General features: G+C 42.0%; 1 protein-coding gene across 8 annotated transcripts in view; it reads right to left on the bottom strand.

The window, feature by feature from the left end:
* AGAP1 (ArfGAP with GTPase domain, ankyrin repeat and PH domain 1) overlaps positions 1-23,096 on the bottom strand; it is a 392,763-nt gene that overhangs the window by 18,961 nt on the left and 350,706 nt on the right. For all 8 annotated transcript variants that reach the window (XM_076342039.1, XM_076342040.1, XM_076342041.1 and 5 more), the window contains one exon: positions 18,311-18,533. In XM_076342039.1, the coding sequence (XP_076198154.1) occupies positions 18,311-18,533 (223 nt within the window). The remainder of the gene's footprint in view (positions 1-18,310; positions 18,534-23,096) is intronic.

Genomic DNA, 23,096 nt, shown 5'->3' with positions numbered 1-23,096 from the left:
ACTGACTATTCTGAGATCCAAACAATGTGACAGACCTAGCTGGTTATTTTGTATGGCCTTTATAGTGAAAAAAAAAGTTCCTATTACTGATGTGATCTGGCAATTAAAATGCATGTTTTAATTTCTTGTCTGTGTTAGGAAGTTTTGTATTTTCCATCTGACAAAAGCCAGGCAGCTCCCACAAACAGTCAGAAGGAGGTCTATCAAGTTTCCGAGCATTTTATTTTTAGTTCCTGGATCAGACCAGAAAGGATGGACCACTGAGAACTGCCGGGTCAGACCCTAAATCGCATCTCGGTGGGGAAGTGATCCCAAGTCCTGCCTTGCCAAACCATGCCTGGTGAGCTGAGTGCCTGCAGTCCCAGCAATCCCGCTGCTTGCTTGCAGTCCATCTTTTGGGAATCGCCTCCGCTTCTGAGGAATACAATAACCTGGCAGCTACCTCGAATCCTGCCTGGATGCTTCGAAAAAAAGCTATTGCTCCCTTAGAGATCAAGTGGGCAGCAGCCCCTTCACAGGAACTGGTCTATGAGCTACCACCACATGTCTAATTAATGACCCTGCCGGTCGCAGCTGGAAGAGCTGAGCTGGGGGTGATTAATTAAATTAGCTGGCAGAGGAAATTACAGTGGAAAAGCCAAAGTTTGATTGCTCCATAATTAACCGCAGTGCAAATAATATCTGCATCTATAACTTCCAGCGATGAGATCAGAAGCCAATTGAATTTGGCACTGATTGAAGCTGTAAATATCCTGTGGTGAAAAATGATAGGTTTGTTCTGAAGGGAAAACTTACAGAAATGGACATCCAGCGGATGCAAGAGGGGAGCAGGGGACACGGGAGGAAAGAGCACTGGAATTAGATCTTGATTTCAGCTGATTTCTGTAGTCTTCTGGAGTGATGGAGGACTCAATATGAAACAGGAAGAAATATTTTTAAAATCTGCTATAGCTGCTGAATGCGATGAGATTCCTTATCAGAGATTCAGCGAATCTAGAAAGTAAAGGCAACCTAGAACATTTGGTCCCTGGCCTTGCTCCCCATCATGTGTTTACTAGCGGTGGGATTCACTGCTTTCCCTGGGATATGACTGCACAGCTTAAGGTAACCAGTCCAAACACTTTCTTGAATTACAATAACCCATTTTTCCAAGGAGTGTATCACCTCCAAATGCCTATGAACCCCTCCATCCCCCCATAATTATAATTTCATTAACCCCCTTAAGCATCTCCTCCTGAAGTACTCACTGAAGACTTGAAATCTTTCTTATCGCTCTTCTCCGAAATTCCCTTTCTATATTGGCAAGTTGTGGTCATGACATGCACCCACCTCGATCCCTGTATCAAGCTGAATTACTGTGAGTCTTATCCCACTTTCACTGCTGATGTAGTTCTGGCTTAAAGGAAGCTCAGATTTTTAACTCAGGCCCAAGGTGCACCCCTCCCCCCAAATGAGCCAAGTTTTATTTACATGCTTTGCAAACTGCTACCCAATGTACTCTTGGATAAAAACTGTGTATTACAGAAAATATTTAATTTTTAGTTTCACTGTTTTAAAAAAAAAAAAGTTTCCTGAATGTTGAACTAATAGCGAAAGGGTACTATATACATATATAAAATAATATTTCTTATTTTATATATTTTATATATTATTTTGCTGTGTTTGACAAATATATGTTTGGTAAATATACACACCTCAGATGAATCTGTACTTATCAAGATACCATTAAAAACCCAGAATCAAATACTCTGAGTCCAGCAAGAACTGTACGTTAGCAAAAGGCCCCCAAATTATACTGCAAACCCTGAGGAAACCTCAAAGCAAGCACTTCAAATGAGAGATGATTGCTGGGTTTGGGCCAGGCGACATAATTCAATCTACTGCTTTCTGTGGAAAACTCAGGCTCTGCCTACACCAGCAAATAAACAGGTGCAATAGGAACAGACGTGTAGGTTGGAGCAGCTGGTGCCAAGGACCCTATATATTAACAATCCAGGGGCATTACCTTTAATTGATCGAGCCTCATCCTTTGAATCAAACATTCCCAACTGTCCAAGAGGTTCAAAGCACCATGGGTTGGACCCTTATGTTCAAAGTAGGGTCTGGAGCACATTGGGTGCACACGGAGCTTCCAGTTGGGTTTCTCCAACGGGAATCTTGTTTGTGTGCACTGAGACCATCCCATGAACCAAACTAGCGCCTGCTCCTGCTCCAGTCCAAGCAGATTTTGGCACCTACTTTGCAATCCAACCCTCCTCACCAAGTCTCCTGCCTTGCACTGAGCGGAATAAGTGGGCCCCAAGCAAAAGCATATTACAGTTCCTCTATTTGCATGAAAACAAAAGCACAATATTGATTGTAAACACAGAAGCCCTGCTCTGCTTTGTCATTTCTTTTTGACTGATCTGAGAGAGCCCAGACCGATCATAAAAAGTCTGAGAAGACCTCTCAAAGTACATTAATAAACAGCACAGTTATTGATTGCTGTCAAAGAAAATAGGCACATTCAAATTTACAAGCTACCCTGCCCACATACACACTCATAAGCTGTCCATTAAATACTGCTTGACAAATTATTCTCATGATTAACTTGAGACTCAACCAGTTTTCCCGCAGAGGAGCCAGGCACTGCATCCCATTCCCCTCCTCAGAAACACAGTCCTGCTCTTGCTCGGTGAGCTGGAGCTCTGGTGCATTACACACCTTTCTGTAATACGTGAAGCTCTGTCTGTTAGCCGAAGTTATTTGTCTCTAATCTGAGGAATAATAAAACCAGCTGCTTTTTTTTTATTAATTACTCTTGGGCTGTCAATACTGGTTTTTGCTTTATCCTGAAAGCCTTCCCTGTAGACTGGGTTGATTCCTGTACATTCCACTATGGCAGTGAGATGGTCTGCCACATCTCAACTGTTAAAAATAAAAACAAAACCTCTCTCCCCCAGGATGTCACATGCACTTGCCTCTTAATACAGTATTACGTTTGATGTTGGTCATTTTCTGAAGGGTATTTTCCTTGCACTACTGAAACATCCTTTCTGAAGCTTACAGAAAGATTTACCCTGTGACATCTCATGTTCTCCTCTCTCTCTTATTCCACATTTTAACACATACATTGGTATTCAATGAGCTGTCTGGCTCCACAAAAACACAAATGTGACAACAAACACCAGCTAAAATATTGGATTTGGACATATATTAATTTCATGAGTCCCAAAACTTTATCAGAAGAGTCACTTTCTGGACACTCTCTTCTCTCATTTCTTTTGAGCATGTTCTGCGCAACCCTAGGTCTAGTCTGGTTCTCCACGCCTCCCCTCCAAACACCCTAAGACCCCTTGTAAATGTGAAACCATGCTATGTCCACATGAAGAAAATTCAAAATCTTGGTGACTTATTGTAACAGAACTGTCATCAGTCATACAAAATGGATACCTTGCATTTCAAAGGGACCTTATGCAGCTGAGTTTATCTAGCCTCCAAATATGTTTCATGGAGGCACCAGCAAACCTGTGTGCCAGCCACATGCTGCCGTACCGGTCCCGGGGCTGATCTGCATGGGGTGCCACAGGCAAGGGGCTTCACAAAGGCTGAGTTTCGAAAGGACATGAATTAGAGAGAAATTACACAACATAATTAAGAAATGTTCCCCTTCCCCAATTTTAGATTCTCCGTTGGCTTTAATTAACTTGCCCTAGAGCAATAAGCCAAGCAATGAGGTTGGCGAACTCTTAAAAGTGTAAAGCAAGTTGTCTCTGCAGAGCTCCTACCTTGCTCACATTTGAAGCTATGGGATATTCTTTCTCGCTCTTTTTTTTCTTTTATTAACATGGTTCTTTAACATGTAAACTCAGCAATATTTTACAGTCTGGCTCCATGGAGAAAAACCTATATCTGTCTGCAAAATGCTAGTGCCAGTGGATTTCTATTTAAATAAGAAAGCCAACAAGAAAAGATCCAACCAAATTATAACTGAACATAAGACTTACTTTACAGGAGGGAATGGCTATTATTTCCAGAAGTGACCTGATAAGCTGAATGGTTTCACTGTGTGTCTAAAAGGGGCCCGACCCTTAGCTACAATGTGGGCAGCTCTTCTGACCACCACAACCCATCAGCACGTTGCAGGTCATGGTCTACATCTCTCCAGCTGGGAAACCTGTCCTCTTTTATAGACTGCAGTGGAGATTACTGGCCAGCCCTATGGAAGGCAGCAGTGCTCAGCCCTTCTAGGCTCACAAATACCTGATGATTTGAACAGCAAGGAAAGGCTGTGTGCGATAAACCTGTGCTGCACATAGTCACCCCGTGCACAGGCAGAGGGCTGGACATTTCCCAGAGACCATGTATGCGGATCACTTGCAGTGTGCATACAGCACTGGCACACCAGTAAATCCTTGTCTTCCCCCAAGGGATGCCAGCCAAAGCAGGCACTGACCTACACCAATACTCTCCCACTGGTGATGGCGTCCACAGCAGCCAGCTGAAACCACGGCAGGGTGCACCTATACCAACCAAAATTGCAGTTCTGCCTAATTCTCAAAATTGCAACTGCAATAATATTTTAAATCCATTAAAACTTTGATTTCTCCTTGACTGGATGTCCGAACAAGTAACTTTAATTTCTGTAGCTGCTTTTTTTCCCCTCTTTTTTGCCTTACTGCAACAGGCGAATCCAAGCAATCTCAGGTACCTATTTATGACTGGTCTGAGCTGTGGGAGTTACACAAGTGGCCAAAGCAGATCTGGTCTGGAAAGGCTCAGAGAGGAGCACACACATGTAATTAGCAAAGGATTAGAAGCTGCAAATTTTTGCTTCTTGAGATGAGAAAGGAAAAAAGTCAACTTCTGGATATTATCTCAAGTTGGAGGCTGAAGATACCCTTCAGTTTTAGTACACAGTGACACAATCCTATTCTTTCCACTTGTGGAGGAGTCTTAAAAGTGTTAACTGAGGTTGTGATTTAATTGTGCATGCACCTCGGTTTTCCAAGTCTGGCTGGTGCTGTAGAGAAGTGAAAATACAACAAAAACATCACTTAGAAATTCTGACCTGGATGAAATCAGGAAAATTTAAATGTTTTGGGGAAAAAGAAAGTTAGCTGGGAGATTTCTAGGTCATGACATAATCATCTGTTCAGCATGAAGACTTTTTGAAGCATATCCCATCCGTACCTTTTGAGGCTTACCAATTATTAAGAGATGGCTTCTTCTCACTACCGTACGTCTCTGCAGACTCGCACAAAAAATGCTTCAGCAACAGGACTTTGCACTGTCTGCACAATCTAGTTAATAGGCACAGTAAGGCATTTCATTTCACTCTAATTCCTACCCTCTAAAGGCTCCGATTCGTCACCTGTGTTCACCTCAACACATTTTAGCCTGCTATTTAATTACTTTAAACCTGGAGTGATGGTGGTCTTATTTCTTCCGGTCACTCTTCTCTTTCAGGGGTTCACTGCTGGCTCCCCCACCAGCACCCGCACATCTAAAAATCCAGCAGTAAGCGCATTGCCTCTGACAAACGGATAATATTTGAGAGCCGTGGGGAAACTGCATTTGGGCTGATGTGCATATCAAGTTTCAGTCCAGTCAAAAGCCAGCACCATCTTTTCACTGCTGCCCTTTTCATTTAGTTATCTTACTGAAGTCTTATCTCCCCAGTCCCTTGCCATAGGCTACCAGCTTCCTGCAGAGCCAGAAACAAAGCTCAGTCTTAAACAAAGGAAAAAAAAGGAAAAAAATCACAAAAGAGAGAAAGTTGGTCACAGTTACTGTTATGGAGCCCTGCAGGTTCTGTAGCCACGACCAAAGCAAAGGCATGCTGCTGCTTCTGTGCCTAGTGTCACCGGCCAGCAAAGCCACCAGTAGCACGGCAAGGCACTGCCTTTTTTTAAAGTACTGTTAAGCATTGCCACTGCTGGTTTTAGGCATGCTCTTTTCTCCGCTGTACCACAAGCTCAAACAAAGCGATCTGCCATCCAAACAACCTCCAAAGGGCTGAAATGGTCAAAAACAATGTGGGAGGATGAAGGAACGTAACTACCACCATCACTAGTGACCGCTACCGAAAGCTTGTTGTCCATGCAACACAACCTTCTGATAACATCCCATCTAAGTTAAGCCTAGAAAAAGGTAACGTGAGGACCACCCTCCCAGGCTCTCAGCCTAACCAGTGACAGCCTGTCCTCATATTTAACCACAATTGGTTTATATATCTCTTAACAGCAGAAAACGTGCATAGAAACTTTAAAAATAATTTATATAATAAAGCTTCAGCAGCACAAACCAGGAATAAACTGGCTTTAGAGTAACTGCTGTTATGCCACATATATCAACCAATTTGAATTATATGTTTAAACAACTTTATGTTTGGTAAGACCTGACATACAGAGAGACAGCCATGACCTTAGGGCAGGAGAAATGAAAACAGGTTAAACACCAAGCACACAGAAAAGTTTCAAATAAAATGTTTTACATAAGCTCTTTCTAACAAAATATGTATTTTTTTAATATGCTGGATATTTTCCTTCCCAGCTAAGCAGCTCTGCTGTGTTTCTCAGCAGCAGCAAGCGCTCAACTTACAGTACTTTCCGAAGTTGAACGCATCTCATAGATGAGCCTTCGGACCTGACCCGAGGGACCTTGTAATAGCTGATGCTTGGCATTTGGCATTTTTTTCCTCAATTGCTTTTTTTTTTGGCCTTTTTATTATTACTAGTTTCAGCCTCACAAACGCCTGAATTTCGATAGCAGCACGAGTGTTAAATGCTTTTCCTTTTGGAAATAACTGATAAAATAGCTACTATTAAAGACCATGAGGGCAAAGATCGCTTCTGTAAGGCTGCCCAATGCTTTATACAGTAAGTTTCATTTTTCACTTGCTTTTAGCTTGCCATATTTAAGATGAAACTCTCCATATTTATTCCTCAGGAGTTGTGGAGTAGCAGATATGCGCATGCACACATACATTGAGCAGTGTGGAACTTAATTTCAGTGTAAATGATAAAAAATGGGTTCAAGTGAGCCTAGCTAATATAAATGTACTCCCCTGCAAATGTTCTGTTGCAAAGTTCAAGAATTTTTGTGGTTTTGAACAAGGAGTTGCTCCTGGAGTCACAGAAGTATCTGTTGCCCTCCCAGTAAAAAAACATCCGATTTGATAGATGCTAATTCCTGAAAATAAGGAGCACATGAGCTTAATCAAGTTTCTGGTGGTGGTGTTTTGTGGTTTTTTTGGTTTTTGTTTTTTTTTTTTAATACTCCTCTACACTACACAGACTGCAAAGCTGCACTACGCTGTACTCCTAATTCAGGTATTTCATCTTAGACAGCTAAAATAAACACCATAAATAACATCTCAATTAGCGAGGTTTCAATCTCCAGTCCATGCAGCCAATTCTAAGCTTGGCAAGGTAAAAATTTTTGTTTTTTTAAAATGTATCAGGAGAAATGTACTCTAGAGTATACCTGTTACCTATTTCAAAACTATTCACCACCAATCCGTACTCTGATCCAAATAAGCAATAGCAGGGCGCTGTTTCACCTTATGCCTCATCTGCTCTAGCTGCGGGCTGCTGCTGGAAGGGTTGATCTGCCTCCACCTGCCCCCTTGCCCCTGGCCATGAACTTCCACTGCTTCCTTTACATTGATGCAGTGTCACACAGGCTGCAGGGTGGAAGGGACCCGTTTGTCGAACCAGAAGAAACCTAATACACCAAAACTATAGATTTTGATGGGATCCATGAGCTAACTGGACTCATGCTTGCATGACTATGGGGAAAGGACAGAAACGTGGTTCTCGGTGGAGGGAGGGAAAAGTGGACGGCCTCTTTCAGCACATACACCACACTACCCAAGCCTGATGCTGCTTTCTCAGTAAAAGGCTTCTAGATCTCTTGAAGACCCTAGAGAAAACTAACTTGGTTGTCTTCACACTTCCACAGAAGCGTTAACCATCTTCCTGGTCTGGGTTCTGGACTGAAATACAGCATTATTTACGGAGCTGTCCCTTTGCAAGTTTGCAATGATTTTGGGCTGCAGTTAGATAGATGGGAGGCTATAGTCACCAACGGATGGGAAATGTCACTGTCATATAGGTACCGTTGTCCATCTTTTGTTATGGCTGAATTTGCTGTGGCATGCGATTGAGTCTCATTTCTACTTTCTTTCTAAATGCTTATAAAGGTATCAAGGAATTTTCTGGGGAAAGACTAATCCACAGTGCCTAGCATCTGACTCATTTTAGGTGGTGCTTGCCTTTGTCCATTAGCTTGATGGTAAGCTATATTTCCCTTCAATACAATATCCAATTTTTTCTCATTTGAAATTAATCTCTTTGTTCTAATTAGCTCTTCCATTCCTCTGTTGTAGTACCACAGTTAAACATTGGCCCAAGTAATTTCTAATAAACACAGCAATAGTTATCTCTATTAGTAAGTTCTGTGTTGACTTTTTCAAGTAGCTTATGGCCAAGCAGATATGAAGTCACAGTGAAGACACTTTGGTTTTCAAATCTGAGATGCTGTCTAGCTCTGCTAGGTGTTTGGGAGAGAACTAATTCAAAACAAGAAATAATCTGTCCATATCTAAACCGAAAATTAAGTTTGAAGCCAAGATCCTACACTGTTTTGAGACCTTTAGAACAGGCACTTAACCAACAGACTGGTTCTTATTCTAGCAAACAAAAAATATCACTTTTTCTGACAGCTGATTATTGACTTATGAATACTGTTTTCCCAATATATCTCCCCACTGTCTTACTCATCACTGTTCACACAATAGAAAGGAATCCTCCTCGCTTGAGTCCTGAACTCAAATCCTAGATTTCCCAAAGCGTAACAGCTCGTCAACTTTTTGTAGGGAATTGCAGCTTAACTTGGTGCTTTTCAGTGTGGCAGCCAAATACACACAAAAATAGCACCAAAAATTGTAGAGAATCTCAGCAGAATAAAGGTACCTTGGGTTGACTGTACCTCTAAGGTAAAACATTTCAGTCTCTATCACCTGTCCTACTGCAGAAACCTCAAGAAGCAGAATGCCCTCAAACAGCTCTGATTTGTAAGCTTAATACACTCAGGGATGTCCTCCTTCAAGTCTTCTGGGTGTATTCAGAGCGGGTTTCTAATAATGTTTTTCATCAACACTGAAAACTACCTTCAAAAACAAGGGGTGAGTGTTTTCCACAGTTCCTGGGGATGACATGTTACAGAAGAAACCCACCAAATGTCACTGGACTTGTAAGAAAATGGCAAAAAGCTGCTAAAATAGGGACTGTTGCCTTCCTCTTCCTCTGTTGTATGAAAGCAAAGTTACCTGTCTTCTCTTTCAAGGCCCCTTGAAGGCCCTTCCCTTCTTTTTATCTTTAGTTCAGTGTTCAAAGCTTGACCATTGCCTCTGGCCCACCACTCTGATCTTCATTTTTGTATTGTCACCATACCCACAAAATCGGGGTTTAAGGAAGGATCTTAAGTGTCTTAGCTAGGAGGTATCTTAGCTAGCAGGTATCAAAACAAAGCTTAAACACATTGCTCTCCCCTGTCCTCTTCAAAAACATTTTTCAAAGGACGAAAAACAAATGGACGTATGGATAGTCTAACACAAGAGACACCAGAGAAAATGAGAAAAAGACAAAAGCAATGCGGACTTCTTTGGCTCTTTTCTCCAAAAACTCTAGACTACACCAGCAATACTTGGGCAAACTGTCCAGAAAGTAACTGGTAAGCAAGATGAAAAGGACGTACTATAAACCCAGTGTAATTGGAAATCTCAGCTGACCATAGGCCATATGGGTCCATACCACAACCGTATCACAGCACCCACAGAGCATGTGTATGTTCCACACGAGGTATGAATGCTGAGAGCAGTGTGCCAGGTCCACATACAATCTAAATATTCAGAGAATTTAATAAAGTGGTACTTATGCTATTTAGATTAAAAAAAAGAATAGTATTGTGGCTTTTACACCTCTGCTTTTTAACAAATGCTCTAATGCACTGCAGAAGGAGACAGAAATACTTCCTTTGCAGGTTTCTCTTTCACAGGCAATGAGGAGAATTACGATTATAATAATAATAATTGCAAACTAGGCTTCTGTTTACAAAGTGTTTGAGTTTTTATCAAAGACAGATTTGCACATAAGAAACGTGGAACTGAACCAGGGACCATTTTATCTGAAGTGCTCATTAACTTGGACAACCAGGGTCGAGGGTTTTGTTGTTGTTGTTGTTTTGTTTTTAATCATCCAGACATCTCCCACGCTGCTATACAGGCACCAGTGTTTTACCGGATCAGCTCCTGGATGACAAGGTCTGCCAAGCAGCTACAAGAACAATAAAATACGTCGTACTACTACTAACCTTCATCTCTGGAGTATTGCATTTGAGCTTCTGAGGCCTCCAAATGGTGAAATCCGACCAGCCGCCACCCAAGCTGACATTTCATTTGCCTCACTTAGTTATTCTTATTAGATGCATTTCCTGGAAGCTACTGGTAAGTGACAAATTTTATTTTTTTTTTAAATTTAATTTTAAAACAATTACAATTACTCTAATCTGAAAGCATGCAATCTAGCATGTCAGAATCAGTTCATTTCTACAGTCATATGGGGAAAGGTTTTAGTTTACTGGCAGCAACGAATCAGTCTTTTTATTTATGTGTGCGTTTGAAAACGCAATACTGTTGTAACTAATAATTTATACATTTTTCTCATTATCTTTATGAAATATCTGCTGTCCAAAACAGAGCTAATATAACTCCAGCTCACTGGAGATGTGCTGCTCAGTGTAGTTCAGCCACCAGAAAGACCAGGAGTGAGTTATGACTCTCAGGGTTTGTTGGTGTTTTGGTGTTTGGTTTTTTTTTCCCCCTTTTAATGAATACCTTCCCAAAGTCTCCCCTGTTCATAGGACTTGCTGAAATATCTTAAGTCAAATCGTAAGTCCCCTAGCAGCTGTTGGGTCGGCAGAAGCCCAGCTGTCTAAACTTTATTGGCAGTAAATGTCATTCTTGCACACAAACTGTATGCCTGGAAAACCCAAAGGCACATCTTGGGCTATCACATCCCATCATGTCCCCCGATGAGATGTGAAAACCGAAATGGAAAACGTCAACAAACTCCGGCCGTGGCGAGGAGCGGGGCATGCCCGCTGACAAGCGTGCCGCAATGACAGAAATGGACTTGGAGTTGCAATTAGTGGCACTGTCATTTTCGGGCGCTCCTGCCAATTAATTAAGCCTGTCAAATGGAAAAACAGCAGCATTCACATGATAATTTATATAGGGAGAGACTAGCCTAGCAAAGCTGCCGCTGCAGCCAACAAAATTCCCTCTGAGCGCTAAAAAAAAAATAATAAAATAAAAATATAAAGAAATAGAAAGGGGGGGGGGGGAGAAAGAAAGTTAAACTGTCCTTGTTATAATTGTTAACTCTGATCGCTCAAGTAGAAGACGGGCTGATTAAAACTCCAAACGAGCCCCTAGCTCGCTTAAATCTCAGAGTCCGGAATGATAGAATCAGAGGAGTTTATTCATACCATTAAGCCCCAGAGAACTTAATTGAAAGAAGAGCATAGCCTGGACCTTGACAAGCGGGAGGTCACAGTAATTGCTGCCGGACATATTTAACATTAAGATAATCAGGCCATTAATTACCCTTTGGATCATTAAATCAGCCAGTTGCAAAATGAAATTTCTGCCTCTATTACTCACTTGAGAGACCACAGGGGTGGCTTTTAATTTATCAGTGAGCTTGAGATACAAAGGACCAGGCTTGGGGAGGAAGGAAAGGGGGAGAAAGGGGGGAGGTTTGCTTCAGTAGAGGCAGGAATATCAATCCGCCATGCTTGGTGATCGTGGCAAATTAACTAGGTAAGATAACCTCAGCTTCTAAAGGCAGAAGCTGGGGGTATGTAAATAGATGAGGGCAGACAGGGAGATCAGAGCCTGCACACCACTTAGCAGGATAATAAAGGAAATCATCCTTGATTATCAGTGCTAATTTGGACACTGCCGGTAGCTTGTTATGCGTGTTCTGAGTAGCATTTAATTAATTCAATTGCTTGTTAATGAGGGAAGTGACATGTGGGGAGCAGATGCCACCCAACTGCAGATGGGTTCTGGTCAGCCCTTCACAATAAATTTTTTTTTTTTTTTATTTATTTTTAAAAACACCCTTCCCCCACCTCTGAAATGGGAAAGGTGTCAAGCATGGAGGAGCATTCAAAAGGCACAAAACACTGACCTCATCAGGCCAAGAACGGCTAAGAAACCAGACCTGACAATTGCGGATAGAGAGGTACTGATGTTCCCCCAGGCCCCATTTGTAACCCTGCGGCCTTATGCCAGGAATCAGAGACCAACAGGACTATAACAGCAATCTGATGGCCAAAAGGAACAAGAAATGAGAGAGAGATGAGGTGAAGCATCCTTACAAGATTCAGGATACAATATTGGGATCTTAGCTACTCAGTTTCCCTGGGCTTGCCCTTTATCTGTACTGTCTATAATGAAGGAATAATTATTTTTACAAAAAAAAGAAGGCATGGTTTAATATTTTTCATAGAAGTCGCTCCCGTTATCCCCCAGAAACCAGTGCACGCTCAGCACAGCGGATGCAAGCCTTGAAACGGCAAGCCAGGCTTCAGCTTAGGATTGTAAAAGTCTGCTAAATATAGTCAAGCTGCATAATGTTTTTTCTGACACCATTAAATTCAGTTCATTAGTGAGCAAGGGATCAAACTGGATCTTGCGTCTTAAGGTGAAAGTCAATTCCCGACACTGCCAGCTCCCAACTCCAGACTTCTCAGACAGCATTAAGAACCTCTATATTTTCTTATAACCTTTGGTAACCAGAACAAACAGGGTGACTGCTAAGCAAACAGACTACCTGAGCAAAATTGTAGCAGATGCTCCAACCTCCAAGCTCCATTTAAAGAGCTGCTGCTTGGGGCTGCCTCGGCAGGGCTTAAAACTACGCCTGAGCTTCTACTAACTGCTCATCCCTCACTTTAAAAATACATTTTAATGGAGATGGAGGCTCTTTCTATTTAGGAATATTCTCAAAAAAATGCCAAAATGGTGGAGCCCTTCAACTTAAAGGTTTGCACATAGCTAACGCATATATTCAGCATCACTTGAGCAGAACAAAAAGCATGGCTGGGATGGTGCCTGGATATCACACTGCCCTCCCTCCTCTTGGCTAGCAGCTTCCAGCTAGTGGAGGTGGCCTTGTTGCTGGCACGTTCCAGCACTCCCAAGGAGACCAAGATGGAGCCCTTGGAAGCTCAGAGAAAGAGGGTGAAGGCCAGGGAGCAGATAATCACCTCCTGGAGCAGGCAGAGAGATGGTGGCAGCTCATTTCATTTGGAAAACGCCAACAACATCTTAGGGAGTTGATGGTGGCAAGCAAGTCTAAAAACCAGAAGCCACATGGGCAAGGATAGTATGTGGAGAAAGCAAAGCATGTGAGATGTGTCCACAAGAAAGCTAAATATCTGGTAGGAGGATCTACGTACCAGTGCAAAAGGCCCAGGTGAAACCCAGCGCAGACTCCCCAGGCTGGCTTCACCACACCTCCAACATTCTTCCATGGAGCAGTTCTGCCCCTGCCCCACTGGGCTACTCCTGTGTTGCACCACTCCAAATCAATGTTTTAAGAGTGTGCTTAAATAGTATCAATAGCAATTAGAGGGGAAAATCCTGATCTCATCCCCAGATCCAGTTAATTGTCACAACATTGATTTACTCTAATTTGACTTCTCACTCCAAATTAAACCTGCATTACTGAAGGAGGGACCACAGGCAAACTCTCCCTGCTCACCCCCTCCCCTCCAAGACAATAAATTTAATATTGAATACACTTGGAAAAAAAAGGCAGTTGTTGCAGGATCCATACTGAAAGATCTTTTTCCTTTTTTCCTCCTTTTTTTTTTCCCCTTCCTGCGAGTAATTAAAAGATGCTTTTCTTGACTAATGAGCCCCCTGTTTAGAAATGGGAAGTCGATACTCCTTCACCAGCAGTCAGCTTCAATTTGTCACAGGGCTCCCGAAGTTTGAGCGGCGGTTCTCAGGGCTGCTGGTAATTGCTGGAACCAATTACCAGCCTTCCAAAGCTGACCTAATCAGGGACCCACGGACACCACTGCTCAGAGGCCAGCTGGTCTCCTTTCCCTTCCACATGCACGTATTCGCCCGTGCTTGCGTTTTCAGCTGCTTTGCCAACTTTTCATGCTCACCGGGGAGCTCATGTTTATTCCTCTTTCCTCCCCGTAATCACGCCAACACCCTCAGCCTGAACTTTGCCTCATGCCACTGCTTTACTCTACGTTGCTTCCTTGGGGATCCCATTGCACCTGTGCTCCCATAACCTGCACTGCCTTCCAGTTTAATGCTAAAGGCCATCCAAGGTGTTGCTTTTGATCCAGAGGCACCGAATGACCTACAGATCTGCTTATTTTATAAGCTGCCTCTCAGACTTTATGAGACCGGGCACGTGTTAACATTAGAGGACATACCTGGGCAATATATCCTTGATGAAAGTAACAGGAGTAATACCTTTTGCTACAAAACTTTCAGGCTTTGAGTTCACACCCTCTGATCTGAGAGCCTTTCTGACCTTCAAAATACATTTTTAGGTTTATTTTTCCCCATGACTTTCCTGGAGAAAGAGTTTTAAGTGAATTTGAGTGGGCTAGGAAAGGACAGTGGCGTGGTACATTTGATGTGGCTTAAGTTTGATAATATTTAACTTATTTTTGGGTGTACAAAATTAAAAATGCAAGCTGTACTCAAAGCCTGGCATATCTCTATTTTTATAAATATTGGTGACATTTTCCTGAGTAAGACTAATTATGCCATGGCCTACAGTAGCCATTTGGCAATCCCTCCTGCAAAACATTGGTCTCCCTGGGTCTCTCCACCCTTCCCTCTACTCAACAGAAACACACGGGATGCCACTGCAATGATTCAGTGATCAGTGCTGACTTCTCCCAAGCTGAAGGGACTGCTTTTGAAGCCATGTCAGAACTTCCAGGTTCCTTTCAGTGCAGCATGTGAATGCTCCTCCAGCCTCCCAGCCCAACAGATTCAGTATTTGTGGAGAAAGCCTGTGTGTTTCTACTGATGGCTTCATCTACAATAGAAAGACACAACATGAAATGGCGAAACCCATGTATGTCTGATCCCTTCTACAAATGTCTATTAACAGAGGGTCCATCATTGTGCTGACAACTTTTGGTGCTTTGGTTGGGGGGGGGCCCACAGTGGAGACAGAAGAGTTAAGAGACATGCCTATCAAAGAAACACATGAGAAGATTTTATTTGTCTAAGGTCTTTTACTGATGCTTTGTGCTAAGCCTTTGAATCAGCTGGGGGAACAGTTAAGAAATCTTCTGTTCTTGTGTTTCCAATACTTTGCTTGCAGGCACAGCCTGAAGGTCTGAGCAAACATGTGGAAAGCCATGGAGGGTGGATTAATGAGTATATGTAGTGGAACTGAAAATGGGAGCACTACTCAGGACAGATGTAGTAAGTGGGGTTGCAGAAGGGAATTGGGATATGAACAAGTTCAGGAGAAACTTGGAGGAAAACATGGGAGTACTTCCCTCTCCCATCTGATGGGGTTTTGGTGAGAAGAGAACTCATTAAAGCAGGAGCATATTGAGTGCATGAATCTCTGCATATAGCAGCTCTCAGACTCCAGCTGATCCCAGAGCCCACCAGGACGGGCAGGAACAGCCACCCAACACTAGCTATCAGCTCTCTTCCCCTTCAGAAGAAATTTTGCTGAATGATTCTTTCTTCCCTGAACTTCAAATATCCTTGGACTCCCTCCATCCCTCCTCCACCAGAACTCCAAATCTCAGCTCCTCACTCATCTTTCTACTTGCTTACTTTCTTGCCTCTTCCCCGAGTCCCTCAACTTTGGTTGCCTCTTCCCCCTACAGTCCCCCAACAACAAAAAAGGGGCATTTGTTTAACCCCACTTCAGGTCCATTGTAGCTGCTTCTGATAGGATTCTTCATGCAAAACTGCAAACAGCAGCAAGAAAATAGAACGCATAACATATATAAAAAACTTGAACTTACCTTCTTGCCACATCTTGGACAGAAGGATTACGATGCTAGTAGAGACAGTAAAGTACAAAAGGAGGCACACACTTTCAAAAAGCAGATGTTTCAGATATTTATGTGAAAAATATCACTTCAGTCCCCACTGCAAACAGTGGAAAAAATGGGAGTAGCAAAGCAAGATTACAATCGCTTTGTGGGAAATTTTTCACATAATCTTAATTCTATTTTTTCTAATATCTCTTCCATCATCTAAGCGTGTACTTGGACTCACAGATGGAAATGCATATTTATAAAATGAATCTTATACCTTTTGTTCAAAAATGTTAAGAGTCCAGGAAAAAAAGTGCAATTATGTCACTGACAAATACAAACAGCTGAATATAAACACGAAGATGCACAGAAACAAAGAAGAATTAAAATAAGCTCTGAGCATGAAATACAAAGAGAACAAAGTTGATTTTCTATAAGTAAAACTCACTTCCAAACATAAAAACCTGAATAATTTAATTCAAATGGATGGCGCTCTTTTCACCGCAGTCGTGTATTTCAGATTTTTCATGATAATATCTTTATTATATGTATACTAAAATAATATTTTTTTTAGAAAAATAAAAATCCAATCGAGTGTATGCCTTTTCCTTTTAAAAGTATTCAGAACTGAGATATCTCCTCTCCGGCTCACCTCAGCAGTAAGGAGCAACATATATTTGTTAGTTGCAGCAATATAAGATCTTTGGATTAAAGTAATTCTAATGACTGAAAGGCAGCAATAAGTTGATTTCAATCTACCTGATGAAATCATTATATTAGCTGCCTAATAATATACATGTATACAGCAGACACACAGTTTATGTATGAACAAAATCTCTCTGTAGGTGTCTCTGAACATTTTTATATGCATAGTCATTCATCTAAGTAGCCTGATTAATGTACTGGCTTCATTCTCGAAGATGAACCAAAGGTGGCACCACAAATTCATTTTTCAGTGCTAACGAAATAATGCAATAAGAAACAGTTGACTTTATTACAGACAACAGTACAAACCTACTCCTGCACCGTAGGAGGTGGCCCAGGTATATGCTCCCAGGTTATAATTTTACTTGATCCAGTACTGGAAAAAGCAGGATCCAGAAATATACATAAACAAAATCAGAATATAATTCCCTCTGATTTCTCTCATATGCAGGAGGCAAACACTGAGAGCTAAACCTCCATCATGCCATTTGCTACCTGGGGACCAACCAGTGCTCGGATGCAGGCTGACCCCCTGCAGCTTACCATAAGACAATTATAACACACTTCTGAAGACAATTTCAAAGATTGGCCCAGCTGTGCAAGGTAGTCCAGGTCGTCTTTCTCCTGCCTGAACCCCCCTGCTGAAATGCAGTCTGCCAGAGGCCACTCTGCTTCCCCCAAGCCAAAACCTTAGTTATAACTATTAGCACTTACATTTTGTATTTTCACAGCTTCCTCCTTTGACACCAATCAGATAAATTAAGCATAAAAAAATCTTTAGCTTTTAGTAGGATAACACATTGCAGAAAGAAGACTTTCACTGTACTGAGCTATGACTGGTAGGTAAAATACTGTTCTCATAGGAAACTCGCACTCCCCCATCAACTTACACCTTCACATATATAACATAAAAAAAATAAGCAAGTCCACAGTGAGCAGGGCTTTCAACATCTGTGATGAGAACCCAAAGACCTGACGGCCAGGTACAAATTCCTGGGTGAGCTTGAACTACTGAAGGCAGATCATTAATCACAAACTGATAGTCCAAGAGCCAGGAACTTTGTGGCTGACCGAAACAAAGAAACGCATTACAGTATAATTTAGATTGAGGAACAACCAGGCGGGAGGGTTTCAATCTCCCGCTGTTTTGTCAGTCAGTCAACTGAACAAAAAAATTGTAGAGCTGCTGAGGAAACCTTCACAAGAATGAAAAAGTAACGGGGTCACTCAACTTTTGACACACCCCCCCCCCCCCCCCCCCCAGCCCTCCTTGACACACGTTCTCCCTGGGCATGCAGTGAAGATATATATATGTAATGATTTTTACAAGGCTTACTCCAGGGGAGAATTTTAAAAGTCCATGTTGTAAAACGTAACGCCCTACCACCTCTGACTGCAATGCCAAAATGCGGATTTAGGTGCTCATAGCTTACAGCCTTGGCCACGTGCAGTATCACATACTACCTGCCCGCTGCGTGCCATGGTGAGATGGAGTAGGAAAGCCTACCTTGTGGAGTCTGACGAAGGTTTCATATGGCCTTGGCTGCTCTCCTCCCACACACTGTTTGCCAGCTCATTCCCGATAGAAGACATCACCTTGATGAGCTCTATAGGCCAGTCATCCAGGTCGAGAGAGCGGACCCGGGAGAGGTGCGTGCCAAGGTTTCGGTGTATACCTGAGCATTCAATACATATGAGGGCTCCCAGATTCAAGCTGGCCCAGTCGGGGTCTATGGGAAAAGGGACACAAGCAATTAGTACAATGAAAATTAGTACAACAAAACACCTAACAAAACTTTCTGTTAAATGTTAATGTTTGTGGATAAAGATTTTGGCTCTAGGGGAAAAAAATGCAGGTGTCCTGTCCAAAAGCACAGTTGGAAGGTCTTCCAGAAGGATCAGTTTTGCCCTGTGGAGACACTAACCCTTCTGAGAAACCCTCAAGGAGTAAAAAAAAATTGTGGAGGGGCGTCTCAAAAGATGTATCATTCCACCTTCAGTCAAAAGAAAAATTCGAATTAGAGAGAAAAGAAGAAACAAAAAAAATACAAATGCAGTGGCAGGCAGCTCATGATGAAGTAGTGGAGAAAGCCCCTCCTTGGAAATCTAGAGCCACTCGTAGCCAATTACAAGGGAAAAAGGAGAAAAAAAAAGAGTGACTAGATACAATGTCTCTGTTGCTAACTATATCAACTCCCTTAATAACCATCTGTATCATCACCTACATATGGCTTTTACATCTAACACACTATGGGGTATGTTTTCATCTCTAAGATCAGGGAGATAAGTACTAAGATGAAAATGTGATACTTTGAACAGTTCCAGTTTCAGTGTACGAGCCAGAAGGATTTCACTGACACACACACACACAAAATAACCCCACAAACGATAAAGCTGTGACAAACCTGACAAAAGCCGGGAAATTCAAAGTCATTTCCCAAGATGGTTCACTTTTTTGTCACTGTCCTGTGTTACTGAAATCTAGATTTGTATGACTCTCCCTCTCTCCAACAAACATTAATTTTAACAAATGCAATGAAAGACGTATGGGAGGAATTTTTGGTGGCTCCCCTCCCCCCCGCCGCTGTCAGATCTTTTCTTCTTGCCTTACCCTGGGCCTCCCAAAGAACTAGTAGGCTATCACGAATGCCAAGCAGGAAAATCGTGATTAATTGAGAGGGCAGGCAATTTTTATTCAAATCTCAATAAAATTTAGAGCTGATAGAAAATGAGTTTCCAGTGTCCCCTTCCATTCAGGGAAATTTCATCCAAAGACTAATTTCTACTTTATGTAACCCAAAATCGAAAAGTTATTTTTGGCAGCTAAAATATGTGGAAACAAAACGTTTCCTAGTTCTTTGCCATGTCACATTTGGACAGAAAATACGAAAGGAAAGAAGATAATTTTAATTGCAAAGTCCCACATTTCACTGAAGGCATTGATTGACATTTTTCAGTCAGTCCTTAGAAATCTAAAAATATCCCCAATAAGAAAAATCGCCCATCTTATTTCACTTGTGCAGAAAAACAGATCTTTTGTTTAAAAAGTGCCTATCCATACCAAGTCTTATACTAGGAATACACAGCATTTCAGATCTCCAAAAAATAAGGTGAGACAAAACTCCTTCCATGCTTTCCAAGTCCTTGGTAAGACAACCATGACAAACTCCTTTCCTGCATATTTCTTCAAGTCACCTCCACCAGTTACTTTCAGTGTCTTGCCAGTGGGGGAATCAGTAGTATATTTGAAACACACTAAAAATCCCCAAATACTAATTTGTCGGTAAAAGCTTGAACAGAGCAGATAATAATTTAAAATTTGCAAACTGTGTCTCGGAATGAAATCTCTGTCTCTGACTTGCAAAGGCCGGGTTATCTTCACAAAAATAAAAAGTGCAATGAGCTCAAAGCAGCACAAACTCAGAATGAAGCAAGAGAAAAAATACTGATTAATATTATTCCAATTATTCTAACAGAACTGATGTTAAGGACCTGACCTCCCTCCCCAGTACCTCTGTGTACTTGAAGCACATCTAGTGTATCTTTTACCAAATAAATTTTTAAAATATTCACCTACGTCTAATTGACAGTGCTGGTACGACTGAAGTAGTCCACCAAAGCGATAACCAAGAAGTTACTTGAAATTTTGTCAAGATAGTATTTTAAATTTAAATAATCTGACTACACAGCTGAGTTTGAAGGTGGCAAACTAGGAAAGGCAAGTGTTGAACTCATCCAGTGAAAAAACAGACTTGTTGATCTTGGTTACAACTGGATGACGCAGAGCAAGACAGGGCTCTAATGAGGAGCTTGGACAAGTGGCTTTGTTCGATGGATTCTGGGAAAAAAATGACATGATGTCACTTATGACATCTGTTTCAGTGTATGCACATGAAAAATTGTTCTCAAAAAGGGGTATGCTAGATGACAGAAGTCACTACCCACCAATAAGAGAGTCAAGCTGTTGTAAAATACATGCTCAGGGATGTCCCTGTTTTCAATTCACTGCTCCTATCTGCATCTTCCTCATCCCATATGTAGTTGAGCACTTTTTAAATCTCATGCTTGAAATTTGTTACCACTGATTTATACTGAAAAGAACCTCACGTGGTTACTAAGCCATAACTATTCAAGCTGTTTTTTTCCTTTTTTTTTAGATGATCAAAAATCAGCTCAGTTTTCCTGCTGATGCTAAGAGTAATCCTGAATTGGAGGATGCTCAGAATACTTACAAGCATGTGGCAGGCTTTTCTCCAGTATGCATACATCCAAATTTGACGGTAAAAGAAGGAAAAAGCCCATTCAATGCAGCTATAGGTGCTATGAAGTTAGTTTCCTCACTTCGTTTTACTCACAATTTGTCAAATAAAATATGACTTTTTAAACATCACTGAATATTCCCAGATTAAAATTTTCAAGCTACCCATATTCTTAAAGGTGTTTCGTTATCTCCTTCTCTAAAACACTTTGACTTGCACCTCAATCAGATTGATCATTTGAAGGTGAAAGCTCTTGGAACAGCTCTTTTAGGAGAATAACAACTCCCCACCATCTCCTTCATCCCTCTGGACGTGAGGTTGCTGATGAAAGGCTTTGCGATGCTAAATCCTGATGAGTTCAGCATGTGCAACATAGTGCTAGGCTGAGAGAAGAGGAGCAGGGAGGAGCAGAAGAGCCAGGGAAAGGAGAAGCAGGGGGCAAAGGCATCTTGCAAAGAGTTGCAGCAAAAGAGAGAAAAGCTTACATCTTTTCTTTCTTTAAAAGTTTTTTTTTCTTAATTCTGAATATAAAATTGAATCTTGTGATGGGTCTGATAGGCTTCCCAGGGCCACCCAAATTACTACTTCAGTGTTTGACTCTCAAATACAAAATACACCATAGTAAGTTATTAGACGCCTGGACTGGAAAACTCATGATGAGACTCTCCTTCTTTAAGCCCTCCCTGTTTTCTTCTACAACGGAAAAGACCTGATATTCCACGCTCTCCAGATATCTTGAAAGAGTGACTCATATTTATCCTCTCATCTGCTCTTTAAGCAGTAAGACTGGAAGAGCTAAAATCCTTCGGGGGCAGGAATTTAGCTGGGTTTGCCTAAGCAATTTGACCATCTTCAGTGCCTTCTCCAGACAGAAGTCAGCACCGGGACTCCAATACTCTGGGAAAAGGCAACATCAGTTTTCTTCTGAAACATAAAATGAGATCTTCTTGGGAAAAAAGCACCTAAAGAGCACTTTGCCTCATCTATTGCTCTGGGATGGGAACGTTAAAAAAAGGACTTAAAAACTTTAATCTGAGACTGCCAAAGGGCCAGAAGGCTGGTGGCACACAGATGCTGCTGGTACTACTGCTGCTGATTAACATACAACAAGGCAGAAATTCCCTGGGGAAACAAAGTGCTGTGATGAAGTGCTAAAAAGGCAAAGAGCTCTAGAAAGAGGAAGAATGAGACTTCTGAAGTGGAAGATTGATGGCTCTTGAATAGAGCTGAGAGACAGCAACATCTCATATTCCTTTGCTCCCAAACATCTGGCTTTGTGAAGATGCAAACTACGTAAGCTTTCCACAAGAGCGCTGGTGTTTGTGATGCTAAATGTTCTGGGGGTAAGGACTTGCCCAGGCAAGGCAGAAAGGGAGAGAAGGAAATAAAGCAAAGCCTGGCAGAAAAAGAGCAGCCTGAGGTTCACCTCATGTGCATGTTTACATTTTAAGATACATCACTTTGGAAATATCTCAGATTTTTCAAGAGGAAAGATGGTGGCCTTAAAATTAGGAAGACCAAATGGCAAGAAGAGTCAGAGGGTTTAAATCTTCTCTAAACAATTAAGAGAGGTTCTAGCTGAGATCCCAAAATCACCCCCCCAATCCCCCCAAAAGCTACACAACCAAGCGCTGAGAGTTGCCAAAAAGGGCAGTCCCACCCTGCCCCCTCTCAGCAACATGTTCTTGGCACATCCCTTCTGCTGGCACCGTGCACCTATGGCCAGCTTGACCCATGAAGCAATCTGGATGAAAAACAACCTGGCTGAAAGGGGAGGGAGGAAAAAAAAAGAAGTGCTACTTTCTTGCACAATCATTTTCCTGATTAAACATCTAGCTTGGCTGCATAAATACTGGGGTACGTGCAAGACTGGGGAGAGAAACGCACACCTTGGGGATAGTGTGGACTCTGGGTGGAGCTGAAACAGATCATGGACACATCAGAAGGACATGCGTGGGTGCGGGAAGTCGTCTGCAGTGAAAGGATTGCACATTCCCACTCTGTCTGGGTGACCACGTAGCAGGGTCTGGGAAA

The sequence above is a fragment of the Aptenodytes patagonicus genome, chromosome 6 (assembly GCF_965638725.1).
Source record: "Aptenodytes patagonicus chromosome 6, bAptPat1.pri.cur, whole genome shotgun sequence".
In the NCBI taxonomy this organism is placed as follows: Eukaryota; Metazoa; Chordata; class Aves; order Sphenisciformes; family Spheniscidae; genus Aptenodytes; species Aptenodytes patagonicus.
This window is presented reverse-complemented; position numbering and strand designations above follow the sequence as displayed.